General features: G+C 43.3%; 1 protein-coding gene across 2 annotated transcripts in view; it reads right to left on the bottom strand.

The window, feature by feature from the left end:
* Positions 1-7,951, bottom strand: part of SH3BGRL2 (SH3 domain binding glutamate rich protein like 2) — a 68,412-nt gene extending 60,461 nt beyond the window's left edge. The window contains exon 1 of one of the 2 annotated variants that reach the window (XM_023650693.2): positions 7,473-7,951. In XM_023650693.2, the coding sequence (XP_023506461.1) occupies positions 7,473-7,517 (45 nt within the window). In that variant the 5' untranslated portion in view covers positions 7,518-7,951. Of the gene's footprint in view, positions 1-7,292 lie in introns of both variants that reach the window. The other variant, XM_070223509.1, reaches the window with a different exon arrangement.
* Between the last annotated feature and the right edge of the window lie 14,224 nt (positions 7,952-22,175).

The following is a 22,175-nucleotide window of genomic DNA, read 5'->3' as shown; positions in this document are numbered from 1 at the left end:
CGGCTACGGGAGCTCTGAAGCAAAGTTGGCAGAGAGCCCACAAAGGTCCCATAACCAGGTGACACACCCTGATCCGTGCCGTGCCCTGCCCTTCCACTCTCAGGGGTCAGTTCCAGGAAACCCCTCTTGGGGTTCTGCCAGGTACAGAGCCAGCCCCAAAGAGTCAGGCCCCCTCAGGAAGATGTAAGTTGTCAATGGTAATAACAAAGGGAACCAGATCTAGGAGACCAATCAAATTGTTCCAGACTCTCCCGGGGGCTGTACCAGCCTAAAAGCGCCTGGGTCTACAGGTGGGGGCCCCCATCTGCCAGCACGTAGTTCAGCTTTCAGTCCCACAGCAAAGCTGTCCTGAGTTCAGGATGGAAAACATTCAATTAAGGACTTTCCCCCAGGTTGAATTCTTATTTTAGAGTTTGGAAAAAACAATAAAACACAAAAGAAACAACAACACTAACTTTAAATTACCATAGACCAGTTCCTGAATAACCAGCCAGTGCAGGCAGATAAACTCAGATAAGCCTATGACCAGGGCAGAAGGGACACCACACTGCCTTGCAGCAGACTGCTCAGCCGCAGCTGGTCCGGGCTTCCAAACCCCAAATCGTCCCTAACACCCCACCCCACGTCTCCCACCACCCCAAACACCAATCAAAAACCTGGCAATGCCACAGACTGACCACTATTGGTCTAAAAAACACGAACCAGAGAGGTTCAATGACATGTTTTTAAGCTACAACTAGAAAGAGGACCCAAAAAGACAATCAGACATAATCAGAAGCGGAAAATTTCCCTCAAATGTTAAGAAGCATTTGCCACTTCATAGAAAAAATAAGTTTTCACTAAACTTCTAATTTGGAAAGCTAAGATCCTTTTTCACACAATGGATAAAGAGTATAATATAAAATCAATCAGAAAAATAATGAATACAGGAATGTGATTTAAATCAGAATAAGTTTCTAAATAACTCTACAGCTAAAATAAAACCCCTAATAGGAGCTCCTGATGAAAACCTGCTGAACCCTAAAAGGGTCTCCTTCTGAATTTAGAGTCGGGAGGGTAACTTTGAAAAAAATTAACACTTAGCAGCTGAACTAGTAATTTCTTGATCCCATTTTTTTTACATCTGCATTTCAAAATAAAGTATTTTAAACTTTCATATATAATGAAAAGTCATCCTAAGTTTTATTTTTAAAAGTGAAACATTTGCTAAGACTCTAGACTTTTTCTATTCTGTCACCCATTTCTAACTTCACTGACAAAAAAAACAATTCATTTTAGAACTTTTTATAAATTAAACATGAAAAAAATCTGAGAAGAAACATTCTTTAGACTTAGTATCTCACACTGCCTCCCGCAGAACTGCTGAGTTTTTCGCAATAGTTGTTTTCCTTTCCTGCTTTTGCCCAAAAAACTGAAAACCAGAAAAAACACAACCCAAGTAGTCTCGCAGTCGTGCAATGTGGAAACCACCTTATACTTCGTATTATAAACAGTTGTCAAAATTTAGTTTCCTCAAATAGACTGAAATGTTTATTTCAAGTGTCCTAATGCAAGTGGATAAAAAGTCCCTAATTTCATGAAGGAGTCCATGCCCATGATTATATTTATATTTAAAAGTTTAAATGATTGTGGAATGGAAAAAATATAAAATTTGGGAAATATTAAAATGAACTAGAGAGGCCAGCCCCATGGCTGAGCGGTTAAGTTCACGCGCTCTGCTTCAGCGGCCCAGGTTTTCGCCAGTTCGAATCCTGGGCTCGGACATGGCACTGCACATTAGGCCACGTTGAGGCAGCATCCCACATGCCACAACTAGAGGGACCCACAACTAAAATATACAACTATGTACTTGGGGGACTTGGGGAGGGAAAAAAAGCAGAAAAAAAAAAGAAGATTGGCAACAGTTGTTAGCTCAGGTGCCAGTCTTTAAAAAAAATAAATAAAATAAAACGAACTAGAAAAACCGAAGTCAGGTCTTCACTTGGGTTATTAATAAATCTCTCTTTCCAGTAATAAGCCTTCTACATTGACTATAATTCCACATCAAGCTGCTGACTTTAAGATTGAAGAAATCTGCCCACAATCTTTCCAATTAAAGGGGGAAAATTCCATCAGTTAACCTTCCTATTTCAACCCTCAGCTTGCATGCTGTTATGGGTTGAATTGTGTCCCCCCAAAAAGATGCAGAAGTCCTAACTTCCAGTACCTGTTACCCGTGACCTTATCTGAAAACAGGATCTCTGCAGATGATGAGGTTAAGATGAGGTCATTAGGGTGGGCTCAAGTTCAACATGACTGTGTCCTAATAAAAAGGGGAAACTTGGACACAGAGCAGGACACACATACAAGGAGAACGCTATGTGAAAATGAAGACAGAAGATCGAACGATACATCTACCCACCAAGGAACGGCAAAGATTGCCAGCAAACCATCAGAAGATAGGAGAGGCACGGGACAGTCTCCCTCACACCCTCAGAGGGAAGCAATCCTGCTGACACCTTCATCTCGACTTCCAGCTTCCAGAATGAGAGACAAATTTCTGCTATTGAAGCCCCCTAGTTTGTGGTACTTTGTTAACGACAGCCTAAGAAACTAACACACAGGCCATCCTAATCTGACCTTCTCTTACAACCACATCCTTGTCCTTGCGCCCCCAACTTATCCTTGCTTCTCCTGATCACTTCTTGTATGCTCTCCCACCTCTTCCCTAACGTCACTGCACACCCACCCCTGCCAATGCCCTTCGGCACCGTTTCTTGTCAGGGGTACCAGTGGCGTTTTGGATGGGCAGTTCTTATGGGGGACAGTCTGGCACACTGCAGGATGCAGAGCATCCCTGGTACTCTCCTTCCCCCAAGGGTGCGACAGTGCCCACAGTGGAGAACTTTTGCTCTAGAAGGTTTGCAGCCCACCAGAGTTTGACTCAGGGTTCCACCATCTACTGCATATGATCTCAATGAGGTCTCTTAACTTCAGCCTCTTTATCTGTAAAATGGAAAAAACTACCTTGCCAAGTGACTGAAAATTCAGTGAATTAAACATTCTGACGAGCCCAGGCTTACCCTGACTAGTTCACTCTGGCATTAGAATCACTTAAGGATCACGCCCAGTTGGTTCTACATGGTCACATCCTGACTTTTAACTGCCTAGGAACTCCTTTCCAGGGCATCCTTACACAGCGAAGCTTCCTTGGATACACTGTGCGGAGATGCAACGGCTTAACTAGTCAATGCATATTTAAAATAGCTGTAAGTCACGCAAACCAGTAGGGCATGCCTTCTACAGCTGCAGAGCCAGACAACTCTGAGCAGTTTCTGTGTGTTCCCCGCCACCCCCACCCCAACTTGAAACATAGTTGCAGCCCTGCACAAAGCTCCCCCTTTTCCAACTTTGCTTCCAACTTCTTAATTTTTGCTCCCAGGGAGGGTCCCTCTCAAACACGCAGGGATCCACTGCTGTCCAGCTCTTTTCACCATGCCCCATGGAAACCTCCCCCAGGCCAGCATCAGTCCTTCACGGTCCCCGATTAAACAGTTTGCATGCCAAGTCTTTGGGTCGTGGAGAGCACTGATTTGTGCCATGACGCCAGAGCCTAAGACTGTTCTGATGATCACATACACCCAGCACCTAACACACAGCCTGGAACTTAGTAGGTTTTCAATGATTGTTTGATGAATGCCAGTGTCAGCTAAGGCAGGAATGAATGCACTGCTAAATGAATACATGAATGAATACACTCGTGGGTCAGGACACCTGGTTTCCATTTAGCCCTCAGCTCTGCACTGACTGACAGAAATGATCTCAGGGCAAGACACTTAATGTCTACACCCAAATTTCCTTCTCTGAGAAACTAGGTGGTTGGAGGTCACTAGAAAATCTCTTCAGGTTTTCTTCCAGCTCTAAGAACTGAACCCAGGAACTTGAACAGAGAACGAAAGACTTTATGTCCTTTTAGAGAAATTTGAGTCAAAGCAAACAGGGGTAAAGATTTTTCCAAAATCACACACCAGGGCTCCCTCCCTGCCAGAGGGCACCTTGCTCCCTGGGGACAACAGGCTCTAGACAGCACGCAAGGGGCAGATGCTAAAGACATCTCTGAGATGCTGAGCACTATGGATTTGTCATCGAGGGCTCCTTTCAGGGACTTAGAGGCACCCCTGTCCTCAAAAGAGGTCCACAGGGACCTCTGCTGCCTGCCCTCCCTTTCCAGCCTGAACGGGGTGGGCGCGTGTGCTCTCTGCCAGGCTCCATATCTAAGCCAGTCCCTCTCCCTGCCATCTGCCTATGGCTCCCACATGCATATTTTATGATTTCTGGCACATTTCCTCCTTATCTGACATCCTGCAATGCATCTCTCTGCCGCCTATATTATTTCTATCTCTGGAGAGAAGGTTCCTGAAAGAGGCCTGTGTCCTTGGGCTGTACTTTATTGCAGGTGGCTTACCTTTCCTATCTCCCCGCCTGAATTCCTTGAGGCCCACACCTTCCCTCCTCCTCCAGCTCCCCAGGAGACCAAGGACAGAGCTGAGCAAGCAGCAGACCCCTAGAAAATACTGGTTTAATGAATAAAATAATGAATGATGAAAGAACTGACTGATTTCAATGTTTTTAAATTAATAAGTCATGTTAATATATTTCCTGAATAGAGTTACCAAGACCTCCCCTTTTGGGTATACAACCAGAATAAATTAAATTTTAAAATGACACTTCTATGAAGACACTATTTTCTTAGGACTGAAATAAAATGTCCTTCACTACAATATGAATTACAGCAACATTATCAGCTGCATAAGAAATCTGATTTTCAGGTACCCATAGCATAACAATGTGGCATCACTTTTACTTCACAGTAAAAGTAGATTTGACCTAGAGCTGGGGAAGGTAAGAGGGCAATCACGCCGTGGTGTTAATTATTCCAACTACCACTGTTACGTGTTGAAGCTGGAGAGTTCAGAGAAATCAGAACAAGATAGGAAGATTTTCTCTAAGTGGGTTGTTTAAATCTACTGCTGATCGGGGCAGAGTATCTTTCTGGAAATTCTCGGGACTTACTTAGCTAAGTCTAATTCTAGTCACCTTCCTTCCTTGTGGTTTAACAAACTTCAGCTAAAACCAAACCAACTTGGGAACCAAATTATTTGTTCTCCCATGCACTTGTTGGTCACGGAATAAACAGCACCAATGGTCAGCACAACACCGCTGGAGGGAAGACATTACGGCCAGGCTAGCAAAGCTTAACGCAGCTTAATGCTATAAGCCCCATTCCCCTCGCCAGCCCAACAGTCGCCCTCAACAACTTCATTATCTCTTAGAAATCATTATTCTTGTATATTAGCATAAACTTAACATCTCCCAAAGTATCAATGTTACATAATTACAGAAAAACTGCAGACAGATACAAGAGAGAATACTATAACTGGAGAGACTCACTGGCTGAGCATTGTCTGAAACTGAAAAAGATCAGGTCCATTAAAATAGATAATTAGCGTTTACGGGCTGGACGTTATGTGATAACAGAGTATGTCTTCCAGGTTAACTCAAACCAAGTCAGAACACATGCTACCAAGAGGACAGTGAGAGGACTGAGACCTCACAGGAAAACACTGAAGGACAAGAACAAACTCACCTTGCAGGCTAATATGGATACTGTTCAAGTGAAAGAAGCTATTACAACGATTTATCCACATTTTCCCAAGTGGTGAAGTCACAGCATTTTAAAGCTAGAGCGCACTTCTGAGTTTTCATCACAAGCCTTCATTCTCCAGACGAGAGACGTGATAGAGAGGGAGCACCTCAGCCAAGCTGACACCACCATCACCGCCCGCGTTAAAACTCGGGTCTCTGGAGTCTAGGTTCACGCGCAGAACACATAATATTAAATTTAAAAATTAAAAAGGCACATAGCAGGCAGGCAATAAATATTTGTTAATGGAATTGAGGAAACAGAGAGTCAGGGTTCCAGAACTATCTTGCTATTACACCTACTGACAGCATAAGCCAAGGAACTACCTTAAGTTTTCACTTTGGCTTGTCCGACATAGCCCTGGCTTCTTAATACTATAGGGCATCTCCTCCTCAATCAACAAAACGCTACTGGAACAATTACTGAAGCGTGCGAGTTGGTGGTGAAACCAAAAGTTTTGCAGCATTCTTCTGAAGCAGTGCATCTGAAAAAATCTATCTATGAAATAGAATGGGTATCCAAACACATTAAGCCTATCTCCAGAGGAGAAATCTACAAAAGGCAGGTATGACTAAGCAACCACAAAACTACCAGGAGTCTGGGGAACAGTGCAGCCTGCAAGTAAAGATAAGGTGGAGTTTCCCATCTATTGTTCTTAAGGCAAAAGGGTGTCTTTTTTTGTACTATAATTTCTTTTTGAATAAAAAGCCTCAGTGGTTTATAAGGATTTGCAAACAATATTTTATACTATCTCCCATCCGACCCGCTTCGGAAACAAATTTTGGGACAATCTGGTTGAGTTGCTGGGCAGGGAACTGGCCAGACCAAATTTTAAGCAATCGATATTGCACTTTTTGACGTATTTGATTATATCTCTCACCAAAGAGCCTCTTAAATCTATAATTTAACTCTTAGCTAAGGAAACCAAGTCTTAATAATCACGTAAAACATACTGCTACCTAACTTACTCAGTGGGCCATCAAGTGTACTACTGAATCTTTCCTTAAAGTCTGACATCTAGCTATTTAACTTCTCTTCCTCCTAAAAACATTTCCAGAATATCGACCGAACAAAACAGCTTAAAATAATTAAAGAGACCACTATTTATACAACCCCAAGAAGAAACTGACCATAGCATTACAGGGAGAAAGGAGCCAATCGCACACACATTTACAGAAAGAAGTAAAAATATTTTACAGCACCCCAGGCAAAATGATGACAAACAAACAAAAAAACCCTTGCACGACAGGATAAACCTGGTTTACTCTTCTCTTTGCGCAGGTATAAAACTAGAGAAATATACTTGGTGGCGGGGAAAGGAGGGTGCAGAGCAATTCCCACTTCAACTTGTTTCACTCGGGAGCTAGGCTGGCAAACCAAGCAGCTTAAAAAGCTCCTGTACAAAACCTAACCAAGCTGAATGTCCCAAATCGAGAACTAACACCAAGGGGAGCGGGACCCCCGAAGCTCTCGGATCACCCCCTCCCTAAATTCCTGAGACACCCAACTAGAGCGGGGGGCATCCCGCGGACTCCATTTTCCCGCCGCGCTGTCTCCCTCTCAGGCCGCGCAGGGTGGGCATGTGGGTGCGCCGGGGTCCCCCACCCACCTCAGCTGCCCGCCCTTTCCATTGTGGTCCCGGTGTGATGGAGCACCTGCGGGCGCCCGCTCCCGCGGCCGGACGCGCCGGGACGTGCAGAGCCGAGCGCCGCGCCCCGCGCAGCACCCGCACCCGCGCCCCACCCCGCAGACGCAACCCCGGCCGGCCACCGGTGTCCGCAGTGCTCACCGCCACGAATCCCGAGGAGGAGGCGATGAACACGCGGATGACCATCCTCTCGCCGGACGGACCTTCTGCCCGCGCGGGGCTCCGGGCTGGCGCGGGCAAGGAGGGAAAACTCGGCTACAAGCCCCTGGCGCCGCGGGGCTGAGCGCTCCGGTTCGGGAAGATCACGGGGACCCGGCTCCCTCCCGCCTGGTCCGCAGATAAAAGCCCGGAGCCTCCCGGCCGCCGGCCGCGGGGCGACGAGGGGAGGAGGACGAAGAGGAGGGGGGAGGGAGAGCTGGCTGCGGGGCATGCTGGGAGTCGTAGTCCCGGTCTCTCCCCTGAGTGGCTGGTGGACCCAGCTCCTTCCAGCCCCTCCTCCCTGCGCATCGGTCCTGCACGCGCCCAGGTGGCTGGAGGGGACCCCGAAGCCAGGAGAAGCTATGGAGGGGGGTGGCGAGGATCCCGGTGAGACTAGGAGAAAGAAAACTAGGCTAAAGGGCTTGGTTCAAAGTCCATGCTTGGGTTCTGTGTTGTGGTTTACTGGTTTGGAGCATCCCCACCCAGAAACGCCACTGGACGCGATAGTGCCGCGGGGACCCACCGTTTCTGGGCAGCAGGCGCGCGGGGCGAGCCCCCAGGACCTGCGGCCGGCAGGGCGGGCGAGGGGCGGCGGGACTGGGCGCTCCTCTGTTTTCCCAGCGGCTCTGGAGATTGCAGAAAAGTGATTCTTTTAGGTAAATGAGGGGTTTTCTTTTTCTGTAGACACTGAAAAGTAGAAACCAGATGAGAGCACAACCGATATTTTATTTTTCTCAGCAAAACTGTAATTGTAGTAGGAAAAAATAAATGCCAAGCGAAATTAGAATCCTTCTATCAGCATTGGGAGTCAGGACCCCGCCCGCCCCACCCTCTAACCTACACAATGGCTTCGCTTCTGTGCACTTAATATTTACAATTGAGCCAAATCTGTGCCTTTTTCAGACCTGCGGCACATTCCAACGCAGTCTCCCAGGAGGATGCTGTTAGATAAAAAGCTTTTATGTGGTTGCTAATAGTTTAGGAATAGTTCCTTAGCAAGTGTTTTCTGTTTCACAAAAGCGCAGCCTCTCACAGTTTCGTGGAAATGAACCAGTTTTCCTCGCAGCACTGTATTTACTTTCTTCCTTTCGGCAGGGGAGCTTAGCGGAGTTCTGGGAACAATGTTAATTAACGTTCTAGAAAGAAAGAAATTAGATGACGAGGTTTGGCAAATTTCTTGCACAAATACTAATTGTTTTGGAGCATTTGTTTTTTAGAACAGCTTTGACTATTCCAAGTTTATAACCTTTCCTATTACTTAAGTCATTTCTGTAGTATTCCTTTTTAATTTAGGACAGTAACAGAAGATGCAATTCTAATGGAAATTTATTTCTTCTTAGTATTCAACAATTTTAAATATAAGTTTTGCTGTAGTTAATATCTCTCTGCAAACGTACTTTAATTTGACGACTAAAAATGTGGAAATGTTTATAAATTTTAAAATAATTTTCTTAAAGATAGATACTATATTTTCTATATAAATGCAACTTTATAAAACTCAACATTTTCTTCAGTTTGGAGTTTTTCAGCTTTGAAGATACGGTTAAACTCAGCAAATAGGAACTCAGAGCCTATTGTCTGAAAGGTAGCCGAGTGGATGACAAGTTGAACAAGTCATTTCCTCAGTCAGCATAGCACCTATTGTCTGCAAAAGAAAACGACAGGTGCAGAAATAGCAACAGAACCAGATGCACTGTACCCATAGAGTGTTGGGTGGATATAAACGAAAGAGAGGGAAAGGGTGGCCTTTTAGAAGAGACTTTAAAGATGAGTAGAATTTCTGCTGGCAGATAGAGGGGATGCTGGGTAAGAATATGCAGAGTCTGTGAGAACAGCAAAGAGTCGGTTTGGCTTCAGAGGGGCATATAAGGGGACTGTTAGGGGACAATGCAGAAAACGTAAGTTTGAATGCATACCACAAGGGATTCTCACTGGGTTGTCTTCCCAGCTCCTGCCCTTTTCTGGAATCTGTTCCTCCACACTGATCCAAGAGGTTGAGGGGTGGTGCCCCAAAGCCCTGTTTCGTACAGCAAAACCCAGACCCCTGGCCGTGGCTGGTTGGTGTAAGGGTGAGCTCCTAACCCAAGTAAGGGCAGGCAACCTCCCTACCCTAAGGGGTTGTAGTTAGGACTGGGAAAGCGAGAGTAACTTGTGATATGGAAGCTCAGAGCTTTCGGAAGCCATGTTCCAACATGAGGACCAGAGAAGCTGAAGAAGCTAGTCAGGACAAAGAGAACAACAAATCAGACATGTGGAGGGTGACAGAGATGAATTTCAGAAAGTCCTGATAATGCTTTAGTCCAGAGGTCCTAAAACTATGACCTGTGTGTCAAATCCTGCTGGTTGTCTGTTTTGTAAATAAAGTTTTATTGGAACACTTTCCTTTTCATGTTGTCTATGGCAGAGTGACAGAAACGATGTGGTCCTTGAAACCTAATACATCTACTCTCAGGCCCTTTACAGAAAAAGTTTGCCAATCCCTGTTTATGATTCAACCTGTTCCTATAGCCGTGTTCTTGAGGCCTGTGTAATGTCCCTGTATCCATATCCTAAATTCCTCGTTCCTTACTTACCTACAAGACAAACATAAATGAGTTTCTGTTTTGTGCAAGCAAAGGTGTCCTAAGAAGTTTGTACTTAATTTGTGAGCATTCTGAGGAAGAGAAGGATATCATCAGAACTATACTTGGAAAAGATTATAGTTCTCTGATAATGGTTAGCTCTGGTTTTTCCACCCTGAAAAAGTTTATCTCTAGAGCTTGTATGCAGGACAAAGTGTTAGCAGTCCAGGAACGCACAGGGCCAGTGCGGAGTTGAGACCCAGTGTCAGTAGTAGCCAAAGTGGATGAGTGACCAAGAAGAGAAAGCAAATCTGGGATATAAGCTAGCCATCCAAGATCAACACCAGGCTCTCATCCCACAGAGAGGGTTAGATGTCCATCTGACAAGTAAAGTCTGCAGATAAAGCAGGCAGCTGAAACTTGAAGACAGAACTCAGAAAACTGAGTAGGTCATTAGGCTTCAGGGAGGTTACTCCCGCGTTGCCTAAGGCTAGATCCCCTTTAGGAGTCATTCCTATGAAAAGGAATGCAGTCTCATGAAAATATTTACAAAACAAACAGCCAGATTTGACACACAGGTCATAGTTTTAGGACCCCTGGACTAAAGCCTTAGTCCATCTGGCTACAGTGTTGTTTTTTTTCCTTAGCTTTACTGAGACATAATTGATATATTACATTGCGTAAATTTAAGGTGTACAACATGATGATTTGATATACGTATATATTATGAAATGATCACCGTAATGAGGTTAGTTAATAGGCTAGAGTTGTAAAGCAGGGTTTCTTAACCTTTCACAGTCTAATAAAGTCTATGGACCCTTTCTCAAAAAAAAAAGTTTCTAAATACAGAAAATAAAAGAGACAGGATTACAAAGGAAACTACTTATATTACAAAACAGTTATCAAAATATTAAATTTTGATAGGGTAATATATGTGCTTCTTTATTAATACATTAAATATCAAGATTTAGTGGTGGGTTAAATAGCCACCATAATTTTGAAATATAACGGGAACAAATAAAATTTTGAGATATTTGAAACACTTGGAAAATCTTAAAACACCTGTGCTTTCTGTTGGTAACAAAATCACAAATGTTTGCTGCTAATACCGTGGTTTCTTGCTACATTCATAATTAAAGGAATTGGTAAATTTTGTTTAGAGTTTAGTGAAAACATGAAGATGTTATTTTTTTCTTATTCATCAAGTCCCTAAATTCTATCCACAGTCCTTTGTGGGTTGGGAGGCGTGTGTGTCCAAGAACCCCAGGTTAAGAAATTGTGGTGTCTGACTGGATCCAAATCTGTAGAAGCCTGTGGAGTTGCCTAAGAAGAAAGTATAGAAAGACACAAGAAGAAGCCATGAAGGTCCTTTGGAGAACTCCGATGTTTAAGAATTGGAAGGAGAACAAGGAATTTAAGCGTGGAAAGGCAATCAGAAAAGTACGAGACCAAAAGAGAACCCAAGAGAAGAGTCTCAAATTACAGGAAGAAGAGAGCAGTGACTTGACATCTTACATGGAAGTCTAGAAAGATACTCATGAAAATGGAGGCTTTGAGTTTGTTAGTTAGGCAGCCTGAGCTCAGATTCCAGTTTTGCCACTTAATACCTTGGGCAAATTTTGTCACCTCTCTAAGCCTCAGTTTTCATGTCTATAAAATGAATATAAATAATGGGTATCAGTCAAGATTGTTATGAGGATTAATTATGCTTAGGATGTTCTCTAAGTTATGCATTATAGTGTCTGTCAACACACAGCCCTTCTGAAGGGCATTCCCACTCCACCTGGTTACAGATGTTTGGACCACATCTGTGTACCTCCCCTGATGTGACCTATTTCAGCTTGAAAATAATTTATGACGTATGACCAGGCTTGAAAATACATGTTGGTCCTCTTTGAGGAATTTACAGTTGGAAGATCGAAAGACTAAGGCAGTTAGCAGTAGGATTATAAAGGAAGATGCTGCCAGGCGGGTGGGGTGGGGATGAGAAGCTCGAAGCAAGCTGAGGCACTGAGGGATCTGAAATGAAGAACAAAAAGAAGGAAGTCTGTCTGTGACAAGACGAGAATGGAGCCGCTATGGAGTGAGAAGCAGAGACACTAACGAGGCTGGCAGCGTCTTACGGCCAGTCTCAGTCTCCGTGAATCCAGGTCTGCCACAGTTCCTGCCCTTGGGTTGCTGTTTCCTAACCCCCGTCTTTTATCTTGAGCTAGTTTAAGCAGGTGTCTATTCCCGGCAACTGTACAATCCTGACGGGGTAGTAAGTCATATTCCTACAGGGGTTGGGCAGGTAACTTAAATGAAAGAGGATAGCAAGATCCAAGTGCACATGTATTCACCGGGAGCACTGTAGCAAACCGGACAACACGTCTCCAATATTCACATTTTTGTCTGAAATATTCTGATTTTTCAGTGTCAACTTAATTTTAAAAAACTGAGCCAACTAAGGTAAAACCGTCTGCAAGTCCTGATCGGCCCTGTGCTTCTCCTGGTTTCTCCCTCCAAGGTAAAGAAAGCCCTGAGTTTGGCTCCCAATAAATCTGCAAGGAGCACGGGGTGTTAGTATCATGATGGTTTCTTGTCATTGCTGACCTTCCAGCAGAAGGGGGGAGGCAGGAGCCAGGTTGCTGCGGCCTGAGGGCTGATGGCTGATGAGGCAGTAGCGGCAACGATATGGTCTCTTCTAATTGGAAGTTGAGGAGTGATACAGGGGACAAGCGAGGACAGAAGCTTGAAGGGGAATCAGGGAACATGAACATTCCTCATGAAGGTTTATCTGCAGATTAAATAAAGAGCTCTTTTAAACCATATGGAGCCTCAAGTGTCCAGATTTTCTGTTTAGACTGGAATTGAATCTGATTGATAATTCTGCTCTGTCAGGGCCGCCCTGTTCTTAACAGCACTTCATCCAATACTGTCTAGCTCCCCGAGGATTTAACTTTTTAAGGAACTTCAGTCACCACACCATGCCTGTCACAATCCCTGCTCTGCTCGAGGCAGTTGCTCTTCTGAAAGCTGAGCTGACACATTTGGCTGTTAGTGGGTGACAGATTTGTGGATGAGGAGGTTATAAGCCAAAGGGCAGGAGGAGGTCAGAGTGGTTAAGAAATGGGCCTCCAAGCCAGAACTAGATTAATGTCACAGCTGTATGACTTAGACAATGTTCTTAACTTGCCGATACCTCACCTCCCACCCTGTTGTTGGGGGCTTAATGGAGAAGATGTATGGAAAGTGCTCTTTCACACAGTGCCTGGGACAGAGGACTCAATAAGTATCGCTGTTATTAATCATGCAAAGTAAATCAGGGAATGGTTTTCTATAAATAAATTTACATGCATAAAGCTTATAAATCCTATAAATACTTCTGTTTCATGTCTGTGATTTTAACTTTCTAAATAACAAGGATCTGGTTTGTATAAGCCTCTTGGTACAGTGCCATGTTCAGTTAAAGTTCTTAACAAAATATTTTTGATGTTAATGAAGTTTAGAGGCTGTACTTAAGATAAAAGGAATATTGGTTAAATGAAGCAGCAGTAAAGTCAAATATGCAGCCTGACGTTCCTAAGAGAATCCAGCCTCTGGATTTTATGTTGCCTCATCAGGCCCATTCTGTCTATTCTTCATAAAATCAAATCTGAATTAACAGGAACCATACTAACCAATCCTTGAAATGGATGGAACTTGCAGCACTCGTGTTAAGGACTGGAGACAGATCATAAAGTAAGGAATTAGGCTTGAAACCAACCTCCAGGACATATTCTTAAATCAGTTCACATTCAACCCACTCAATAGTTTCCCAATCCTCTCTGTCAGGAGAAAACACTTTCATTTCCCCCACGCCTTATTCCCGCTAGAAAATGAGAAAAAAGGTGTGAGAAGAGAGGTGAGTGGCACAGGCCACCATCCTGGAACCATGACACGGAGGCTCTGAAATTGGCTGATAACCACAGCAAGGCCTGAAAGCCTGGTGTGCAGTTCATTTCTTGCTGCTGTGTTCATTCAGTGTGTGCAGAGGCCGTGCTAGATGCTGGCAGTAAATCAAACACGCTCCCTGCCCGCATGGAGATTATGGCTCATTTGAGAAGATGAGCATCGAACAAGAGTGCTCGGAGGCAAAGGCTAGATTTTATTGTTTTGTCTTGTTTTTTAATCTTGTAGGATTCTCCTAATGAACTTTTTTTTGGAGCTATATATATATATAATCTCCCCCCACCCCCAGAGTATATTCCAGGTCAGGAGATGATAGCATGATAACAAAATAAAGGTTAAAGTTGATATTGCCTAAATAGTTCTAGGCAACACGAGTTAGAGGAACTTGCAATATTCTGCAATATTTTGGTTATTAGTTCACTGCTTTGTGAATGATTACCATATTATAATAAACAAAAATTTACATTTAGGCTATTGTTGAATTCAGAAACTATTTTGACTCATGAATACATTGCTAATGCGTTTTCAGATCATTATAATTTCTCATTATGCTAGGTATAGAGGCCATTTAGAATAATTGCAACAGAGGAAGTCTAAGAAAATGTTTATACATAGCTACAATTAGAGAAAATGGAAAAGTCAGGTTAAACAAACAAAGTGTTAATTATTGTTGCAGCAATTATTTTAGTGATTGTTTTTCCTGTGATTTTGAAGGGTCTGCTGAATGGAAATTACGAACATCTGCTCTCAGTACTTTTTCATACCTTAAGCCATAATGATTTTGAAAAGAACAATGAGATCTTTACCTTTAAATTCCTCAACTCTTTCCTAAAATTAAAATCAACGGACTTCAAAAACGTAGAGCACTTTACCATTAGGTTACCACTCTTTTTCCTCAGTTCTTTGCATCCATCTCTCTCCAGTTCACTGAGAGGCCACTTAAATTGCAGAGATTGCTCCACTTGGGTCTCCACTGCACTGAGAGCGTTGGGTTTAAATAGCATCTTTCGAGAGGAGAGCATTTTTGCATGAAGTGGAATTCCGTTTAACACTGATGTCAGGAAGCAAGACTTCCTATGAATGCCACTGACCATACTCAGAAGCCATGATCTAACCCAGATATTACTAAGTTTATGACAAGATGAAGCACTTAGTAGTGGAATTGTAGTCCTTCCAGTCTCAATTGCTTCCTGATTATAAACCAGACGTATTTGAAAAATTCATTCACTTCTTCTTGCCCAAGAACAACATAGTGAAATGTCTGTTTTACTTTGACCACAGTTTACATTTGCCCAGAACATACAGCTTTTTAAAAGCCCCATCTTTCAGTTCAATTTGTTGAACATCTGCTCTCTATCAATAACTTATTAAACTTCCTGTCTTCAGCAATTTGCATTTCTTTAAATTTTTAATAATTATTAAGAAATAATCTCTCAAGATCAGAAAAATATTAATATATCCTTGTAATTCCTGAGAAGCCTATGAATTTGATAGCTGTTCAATAGAGGGGGTATTATGCAATTTTAATTCCATACCACAAGCATTTGTCAAGTTCCTGCTATGCACTAGGCACTCTACTAGATGCTGGAATGTGAAGATTAATAAAATAGAGAGTGTGCGTTGGGGGCGGGATAAACAGTTTTAGCACAAACTAAAGTTCCGGCTAGAAGGACAAAGGTCAGTGAGTGAGCGGTTGTGTGAGAACAATGCGGAGACAGGGACTAGGAGTCTGTTGAAAGGAGCCTCTGTAGTATGACCTAAAGTTTACTTGCAATATGCATCATTATCATTTTAGATAGTAAAGTAGAATAATATTTTAGGTAGTTAAGATCTCATTGGGGTCTATTTTCCTATAACTTGTTACATTTGCCGTGGTTCCTTGGTTAAGAGTAACAGCAGTGTGTTCGGAGGCAAGGATGAGGCAGGAGGTGCTGGAGGACACAGTTCTGCAATGCTGCAGGGCAGCCTATCAGCCTGAAACAGAGGCAGGCTTCTTTTGTCCAAAACCCACTTCTGTCCCCAAATCAGTTGATACACACGCAGCTGCAAGTTTGGCTAAACCTGACAAATTTCCAGCAGCCATAGTGACACTTGATTATTTCACATAACAAGAAATGTGCAGGGAGGTGAATCCAGGTTTACTGTAGCAATCCAACAGCGTCCTCAAAGCCCAGGACACTTTCCACTTCCTTTTCCGCCAACCTCAGCATGATGATGTTCTCCTTCGGGCTTGTTGCCTCATGATTGCAAGGTGGCTGCCACAACCGCAAGTATGGCATCTTCATGCCATGATCCCAAGTAGGAAGAAGGAAGAGGGCAAGAGAAAAATAGGCTTTCCTCTTATCTTGAAGGAAAAGCTTTCCCAGAAGCCCCCAGTGACCTCCTCCTTAAACCTCATTGGTCAGAACTGGGTCACATGGCCAACTGCAAGGGAGGCTGGGAAAATGTATACCAGGAAAAAGAATGGGAGAGCCAAGGTGGGTTCAGGTCTGTTACCATTCATCCCCTGGGACTAGGGTGGAGGGTAGGCATATTGCCAACCCAAACTACTGGGCTTATGCTAGCAAACAAGACAACAGTGACTGCTACAGTCATGTGCTTAGTGTGACCTTGGGTAGATTGCATAGCATCTGTCCCTCAGTTTCCACATCAGTAAAGCAGAGATAATAATAAAACCTAATTCCTAGGCTTGGGGTGAGAATTAAATGACATAATCCACGCCAAGTGCTTGGAGAAGTGCCTGGCACGTGGTAAGCACTCATAAATATTAGCTGCTAATAAAAGGAGGCACTATATTTCCCAAAGTGCTTGATTAACAACCAAATTCCTCAGATTCCCTGGATTGCACCGTGTACAGGGGATACAGAACTGGAAAACATGCCTTCCGACCCTCGGCGGAGAGATCTTCCCGCCAGACCTACGTCTGGGACATGGTTTTCACCCTTTCTGTTCTTTCCCTGCAATATGCCCCATTCCTCTCTCTTTCTCCCGTTCTCCTCTCTCCCTCTTCCCCACTTTTTCTCATATCTACTTTTCCATCTTCTTTTCCCACACGTGTTCCTTTTCCTTCTCATGATCCCCTCCCTTTCCCTTTAGAAAAGGAAATTATCATTGCTTCACCCTGCTCCCGACTCCAAAGCTAAAAAGGAGGATGACCCTCACACAGGACTCTTCAGATTCCTTTGAGACACTTCTCCTGCAAGGACTAATCGGTGATGTATTCAGAGCTAGGTTAATTTCTTCCGCATGTGCTGGAGCATAAATAATTCACAAGTCAGGCGGTGGTCACGCACCCGGCGCGCGTGCATTAGGTGGCAAGCGCTCCTCATCGCCTCAGTTTCTTTTTGCCATATCACTCTCGTAAAGGTCAAAAGAAAAGCATTTTAGGGAAAGGCAAAAACCTTTTAAATTAATCAAATTGGTTTATCCACTTTTTTTTTTAGAGTAGGGCAGAAACAGAACAAATAACGTGAGAAATGAACTTTTATCATTTCAAAAAAAGGGAGACCCTGGTTTCTCTGAGAATGATGAATGGCATATAGCAGAAAAAGTAAACTAAAGATTGTGTGTGATATGAGCTTTGGAGATGAATGAGGGGAAAAGTCAGCATAAAAAGAACTCGAATGCTGTATATTTATAGCTATTCTGAGAAATATAAAATATTTATTTTTGAAAATAGAAGCTCCAGCTTCAGTGTGCAGTAAAATCTTTCTTCAACCAAATGGTATGACTTCTGAATGTTAGTGAAATCCTGCGTTCCTTTGTTTTTTTAATTGCCTTTAAATCAGCACAAGAGGGAAATGAGTCCCATTTGTGCCTCCTGGAGAAGGGGAAGGGAATAGATGCAGAAGGTAAAACCAAGCTGTGTTAAAGCCACACCCATCCCCTCATTCGTCACTCCCCAGCTCTCCGCCTGAGCAGGAAAAAGCCCAGCTGCTGGGGCTGCAACTGAGGGCAAACAGCAACCCTGCGGTTCCTATTCACCATCATCTCCACGAAAGGCAAGTGGGTTGATGCGATGAATCCTCTGGGAATCAACTGTACCTGGCGTTCTCCGCCTTCGCCCAGCTGGAGAGCTTTAGCAGAGGTCGCAACCTCAAATGCCCATGAGGACTAGAAGGGTATAAACAAAGGCAAAATGGGCAAAGCTGCTTGTTTTGGGCTAAACAGCAACAGCAGAGGAGGACTGCTGAATAACGTATGCAGTCACGAAAAAGAATGAGGAAGATATGGATGTGCTTACATGGATTCTCAAGATATATTGTTAATATTGTTAGGAAAAAAACAAGGCACAGAGAAGTGAATATAGTTTGTTTTCTTTTGTGTAAGGAGGGAGAGGATATTGTGCACACAGATATAAAATATCAAACCAACAGAAATAAAATAATTGGTTACCCATAGAGGCCAGGTGTTGAGAGGAAGAGAGGCACGGTAGAGGGGAAATGGATGAATATAGTCGATTTCTCTGACTACATTTGTATATAGTTTTGAATTTGAGCCATTTAAATGCTCAATCATGTTCTACCTGCTCAAAAATCAAATTTAATCACAAAGAAAAAGAAAGGCAGACCAAATTTGAAATCAAACTGAAACAAATTACTTTAACATATACACAGAAAATAATTCTTTCAAGTGACTTTGGAACACAGTATGCACTGTTCATCTTTAATCGAACATATTGTAAGGACAAAAAGGAAATGCCCCCTAAAACAGTTTAAAATTCACCAAGTAATTTTCTGATATTTCAATTTTAAATCTACTTTATGTGTATTGTAGACTATGGTAAATAAGAAAATACATTAATGTTATTAGGAACTGAGATTTTCTATGTAAGAGAAAAGAGGTACAAATATAAAATCAAAAAAGTTAAGAAAAGCCGTGTAATATTAAATTTGAACTGGAAGTATCAGTAAGAACTCTGATGTAAATAAATATATTTCTTAGCTTTATCCCCTGAAAGAGCTTGAAGACAATGACATTCCAATAGCAATGGGCTCACTGAGTACAGAGATCTTGTTTTTTAAATACTATTCTCCAGTGAAAGGTCTCAGGGCTCTTTGGAGAAAGGGCTAATTCTGGGTCTGGAGCATGGGAAGTACAAAATGAGTCCAGGACATTTTCCTGTGCCAAAAAGCAGGGAAATGCTCAAAGAATGATGGGGACATCTCAAAGGACACAGGAGCCAGCCAGCTTGAAGGAGCTCCCACTGGCCACATTTGGGGCAATTTGAACACCAAAAATGACTGCAACTCATTATAGAAATTAAATAAATGAAAAACCACAAGTCCATAGGACTGTCCAAAGAAAGAGAGACAGAAATAAACCAATATGCCACCATTGCAAGTGACTACAGCAACTCCTTGCTCTCAAAGTCAGCAATCGAAGAGAAAGAGGCACTTACCCTGCCTTTTTAAAAAGAGCTGTAATTCATCCCCAATACGTAAGGAAAAGCTCTTAGTTACAGAGGTATGCCTGAAAATAAATGAAGAAGAAATGATAATTTAGAAAGTCACCATTTCACAACTGTCAATTAAATTATATATACAATTAAGTAAATAGCAACAGGCGCTGATACTGTTGAGTACAAGGTTGCTGTGGAACAGACCATCCACACACCCTGCCACACAGATTTTCAAGAGAATCCCACACCTTTACATGGAAGAGCCTGTGGGTGGTCACTTTAGTCGAGTGATCGTATTTAGCATCACTCCTGCTGGACAACCTGCATTCTGTCTCCTGACTGAAGCGACATGAAGCACAAGTCACCTTGAAGTATGGCTGCCAAAAATGTTTAACCTAACTCCAACCCAGCCTTTAGACCCAACTTCCAGTTTACAGGAAAAATTGGAGGGAAAAAATTAAGTAACGCCTCAAGAAACAATCAGAGAAATCCAGAATATGGGTTATTCTACCAAACTGACCTTCACCCTTCTAAAGGGCAATGCCATGAAACCAACACACACACCAAAGTTTGAAGGATTGCTCTGTTTGTTTACCAGATACAATGAGTGAAACTTGATTGGATCTTGGTCCCCCAAAAAAGCTACAAAAGCTTTTGGAAAGAAGGGAATTTTAATCTGGACTGGTTTTTACACTTGGTTATAAATAGGGAACTATTGTTAGTTTTCTTTCATGTGATAATGGTTTGTGGTGATGTAAGAAAATATTCTTGGGAGATGCAGAATGAAATATTTAGGGGTGAAATCTCAACATGTCCATTACTTAATTTCAAATATTCAGATATCTGATAGATAGAAGTAGAGATAAATATGAAAGAATCAAATATGGCAAAGTTTTAATAATTATTGAATCAAGGTGTTTGATATTTTTCATAATCAAAAGTTGGCTGGAAATTCATATATTAATTAGAGTAAAGGACGATATCTGGCACTTAGTCAATAGGCACTCACTCCGTGCATTTCCTTTTTGCTTCCCTGGGTCACTCAGCAGAGCTTTCCAAAGTGACAAGGGCAGCAGGTGAGAGGTGGAGGGGATTGTGGAGATCATCAGTCCAACCCCTTAATTTAACCATAAAGAAGGAAGATGAAGTCTGGTCCCTGAACACAGTGGTTGGTGCAGACTCAGGACCAGCCTGGGAGAGCCTTGGTTGTTCTGTCCAGTAAGAAAATGAGCTCTGGAATCGGGAAGAGACAGATGCAAAGGCCTTGTGTGATCTCGGGCAAGTCACTGACCATCGCTGAGATATTTCTTCTTCCTATATCCTCCTAACAGGAGAATAAGCCATCTCTCACATAGCCATTACGAGGATGAAGTGAGAAAATGTGTATGAAGAACTGCCACGTAGCCAAGAATCCCAGGAAATGTGGGGTCTTATTACTCCTGCCTCCAGCTCCTCGCCACCCTCTATTTTTCTGCTTCCCTCAGCTTTCCAGCATCCATGTCACTTGGGCTTTCATGAGAAAGGCCACGGGCAGGATCATAATGCAAATGGGCTCCTGCTTCTCCTCGGGGCTTTCTTGCCTGCCATCTGACGTGAGCCCCGCTGTGCCGTTGCACTCAGGAAATGTCATTGACAGCTGTTCAGGGCCTCATGCCTCCCAGACACGACAAAAGATGTGGGCTTCAGCCCACATTCTTACAAAATAAAACCCTGAAAAAATCAGAAGTGGTTTAAAATAGTTTTTAAAATATTATGTAAAATATTAAGAAAAATATAAATCAAGACATCATTTGACATTTAGATGCATAGTTTATCATGTTTCCACAACTCATATACAGGAGGAGCCAGTCAGTTTTGAAGGAAAAACACACAACCATAACTAGGGGAGTGTTTAATACGCATCAGGTACTGCACTGGGCACTTGACGGTGAGATCACATTCATCCTCAGAGGGACGCTTCAAGGGAGTTCTTATCCCCTGTTATGGATGAGGCGCCGAGGCTCAGAGAGACCAAGTGATTTGTCTGGTAGGCTGCAGAGCTGCTTTTGCTTGTGGGTCCCACTCCAAGACTTGCACTTTTATTAACCAATAAGGTGCACAGATGCGGCCTCACAGAGCTCACTGTGGTGATAAGGGTCCATTCAGCTGGACTCCAGCCACTGTTTTCTCTGACCACATCAGCCAGGGAGTACAGTCCAGGTGTAAACTCACAATGTTGTCCAGCCCTGCTTGCTGACTCGTGAAACCCAAGCTCCGTCTGAGCCCCTGGCTCTCACTCCAGGAGTGATGCCTGCACTGGGATCTCCAACTGAAAGCAACCAGGGGGCCTCATGGCCTCCTGAGCAGTGAGGTGGCTCCCAGGCAACCCAGGAGTGTGTGAGTGCTGGCGCCGAGGCCACTGTCCACTGCAGACGCTGATGATGAGTCCTTTGGACTCAGGGCCTGCGTCAGGCCCTTGTGCAAGCAACCTTTGGGCTGAGCCCTGAGAGAGGACCCAGGAGTAGCCAGGGAATAAATGCCCAGGCCACCTGGGGTCTCTTCTGTGGTTCTTTCTGCTGACTCAGCTCCCTGAGTCCCACCAAATCAGAAAGTGGCTTTCAGCTCTCCCCTTCTCTACGTACTTGGCTGCTGTCTGTCCTGGGTTGCAGTCCTAGTCCTTCCTAAAACTTCCTTTCTCCTCTCCTATGGCCACTGACCTCCACGACCCATGAAACGCATGCTTTGTTTGCATCAACACACCTGACTCAGGGTTTG

The sequence above is a fragment of the Equus caballus genome, chromosome 10, assembly GCF_041296265.1.
Source record: "Equus caballus isolate H_3958 breed thoroughbred chromosome 10, TB-T2T, whole genome shotgun sequence".
In the NCBI taxonomy this organism is placed as follows: Eukaryota; Metazoa; Chordata; class Mammalia; order Perissodactyla; family Equidae; genus Equus; species Equus caballus.
This window is presented reverse-complemented; position numbering and strand designations above follow the sequence as displayed.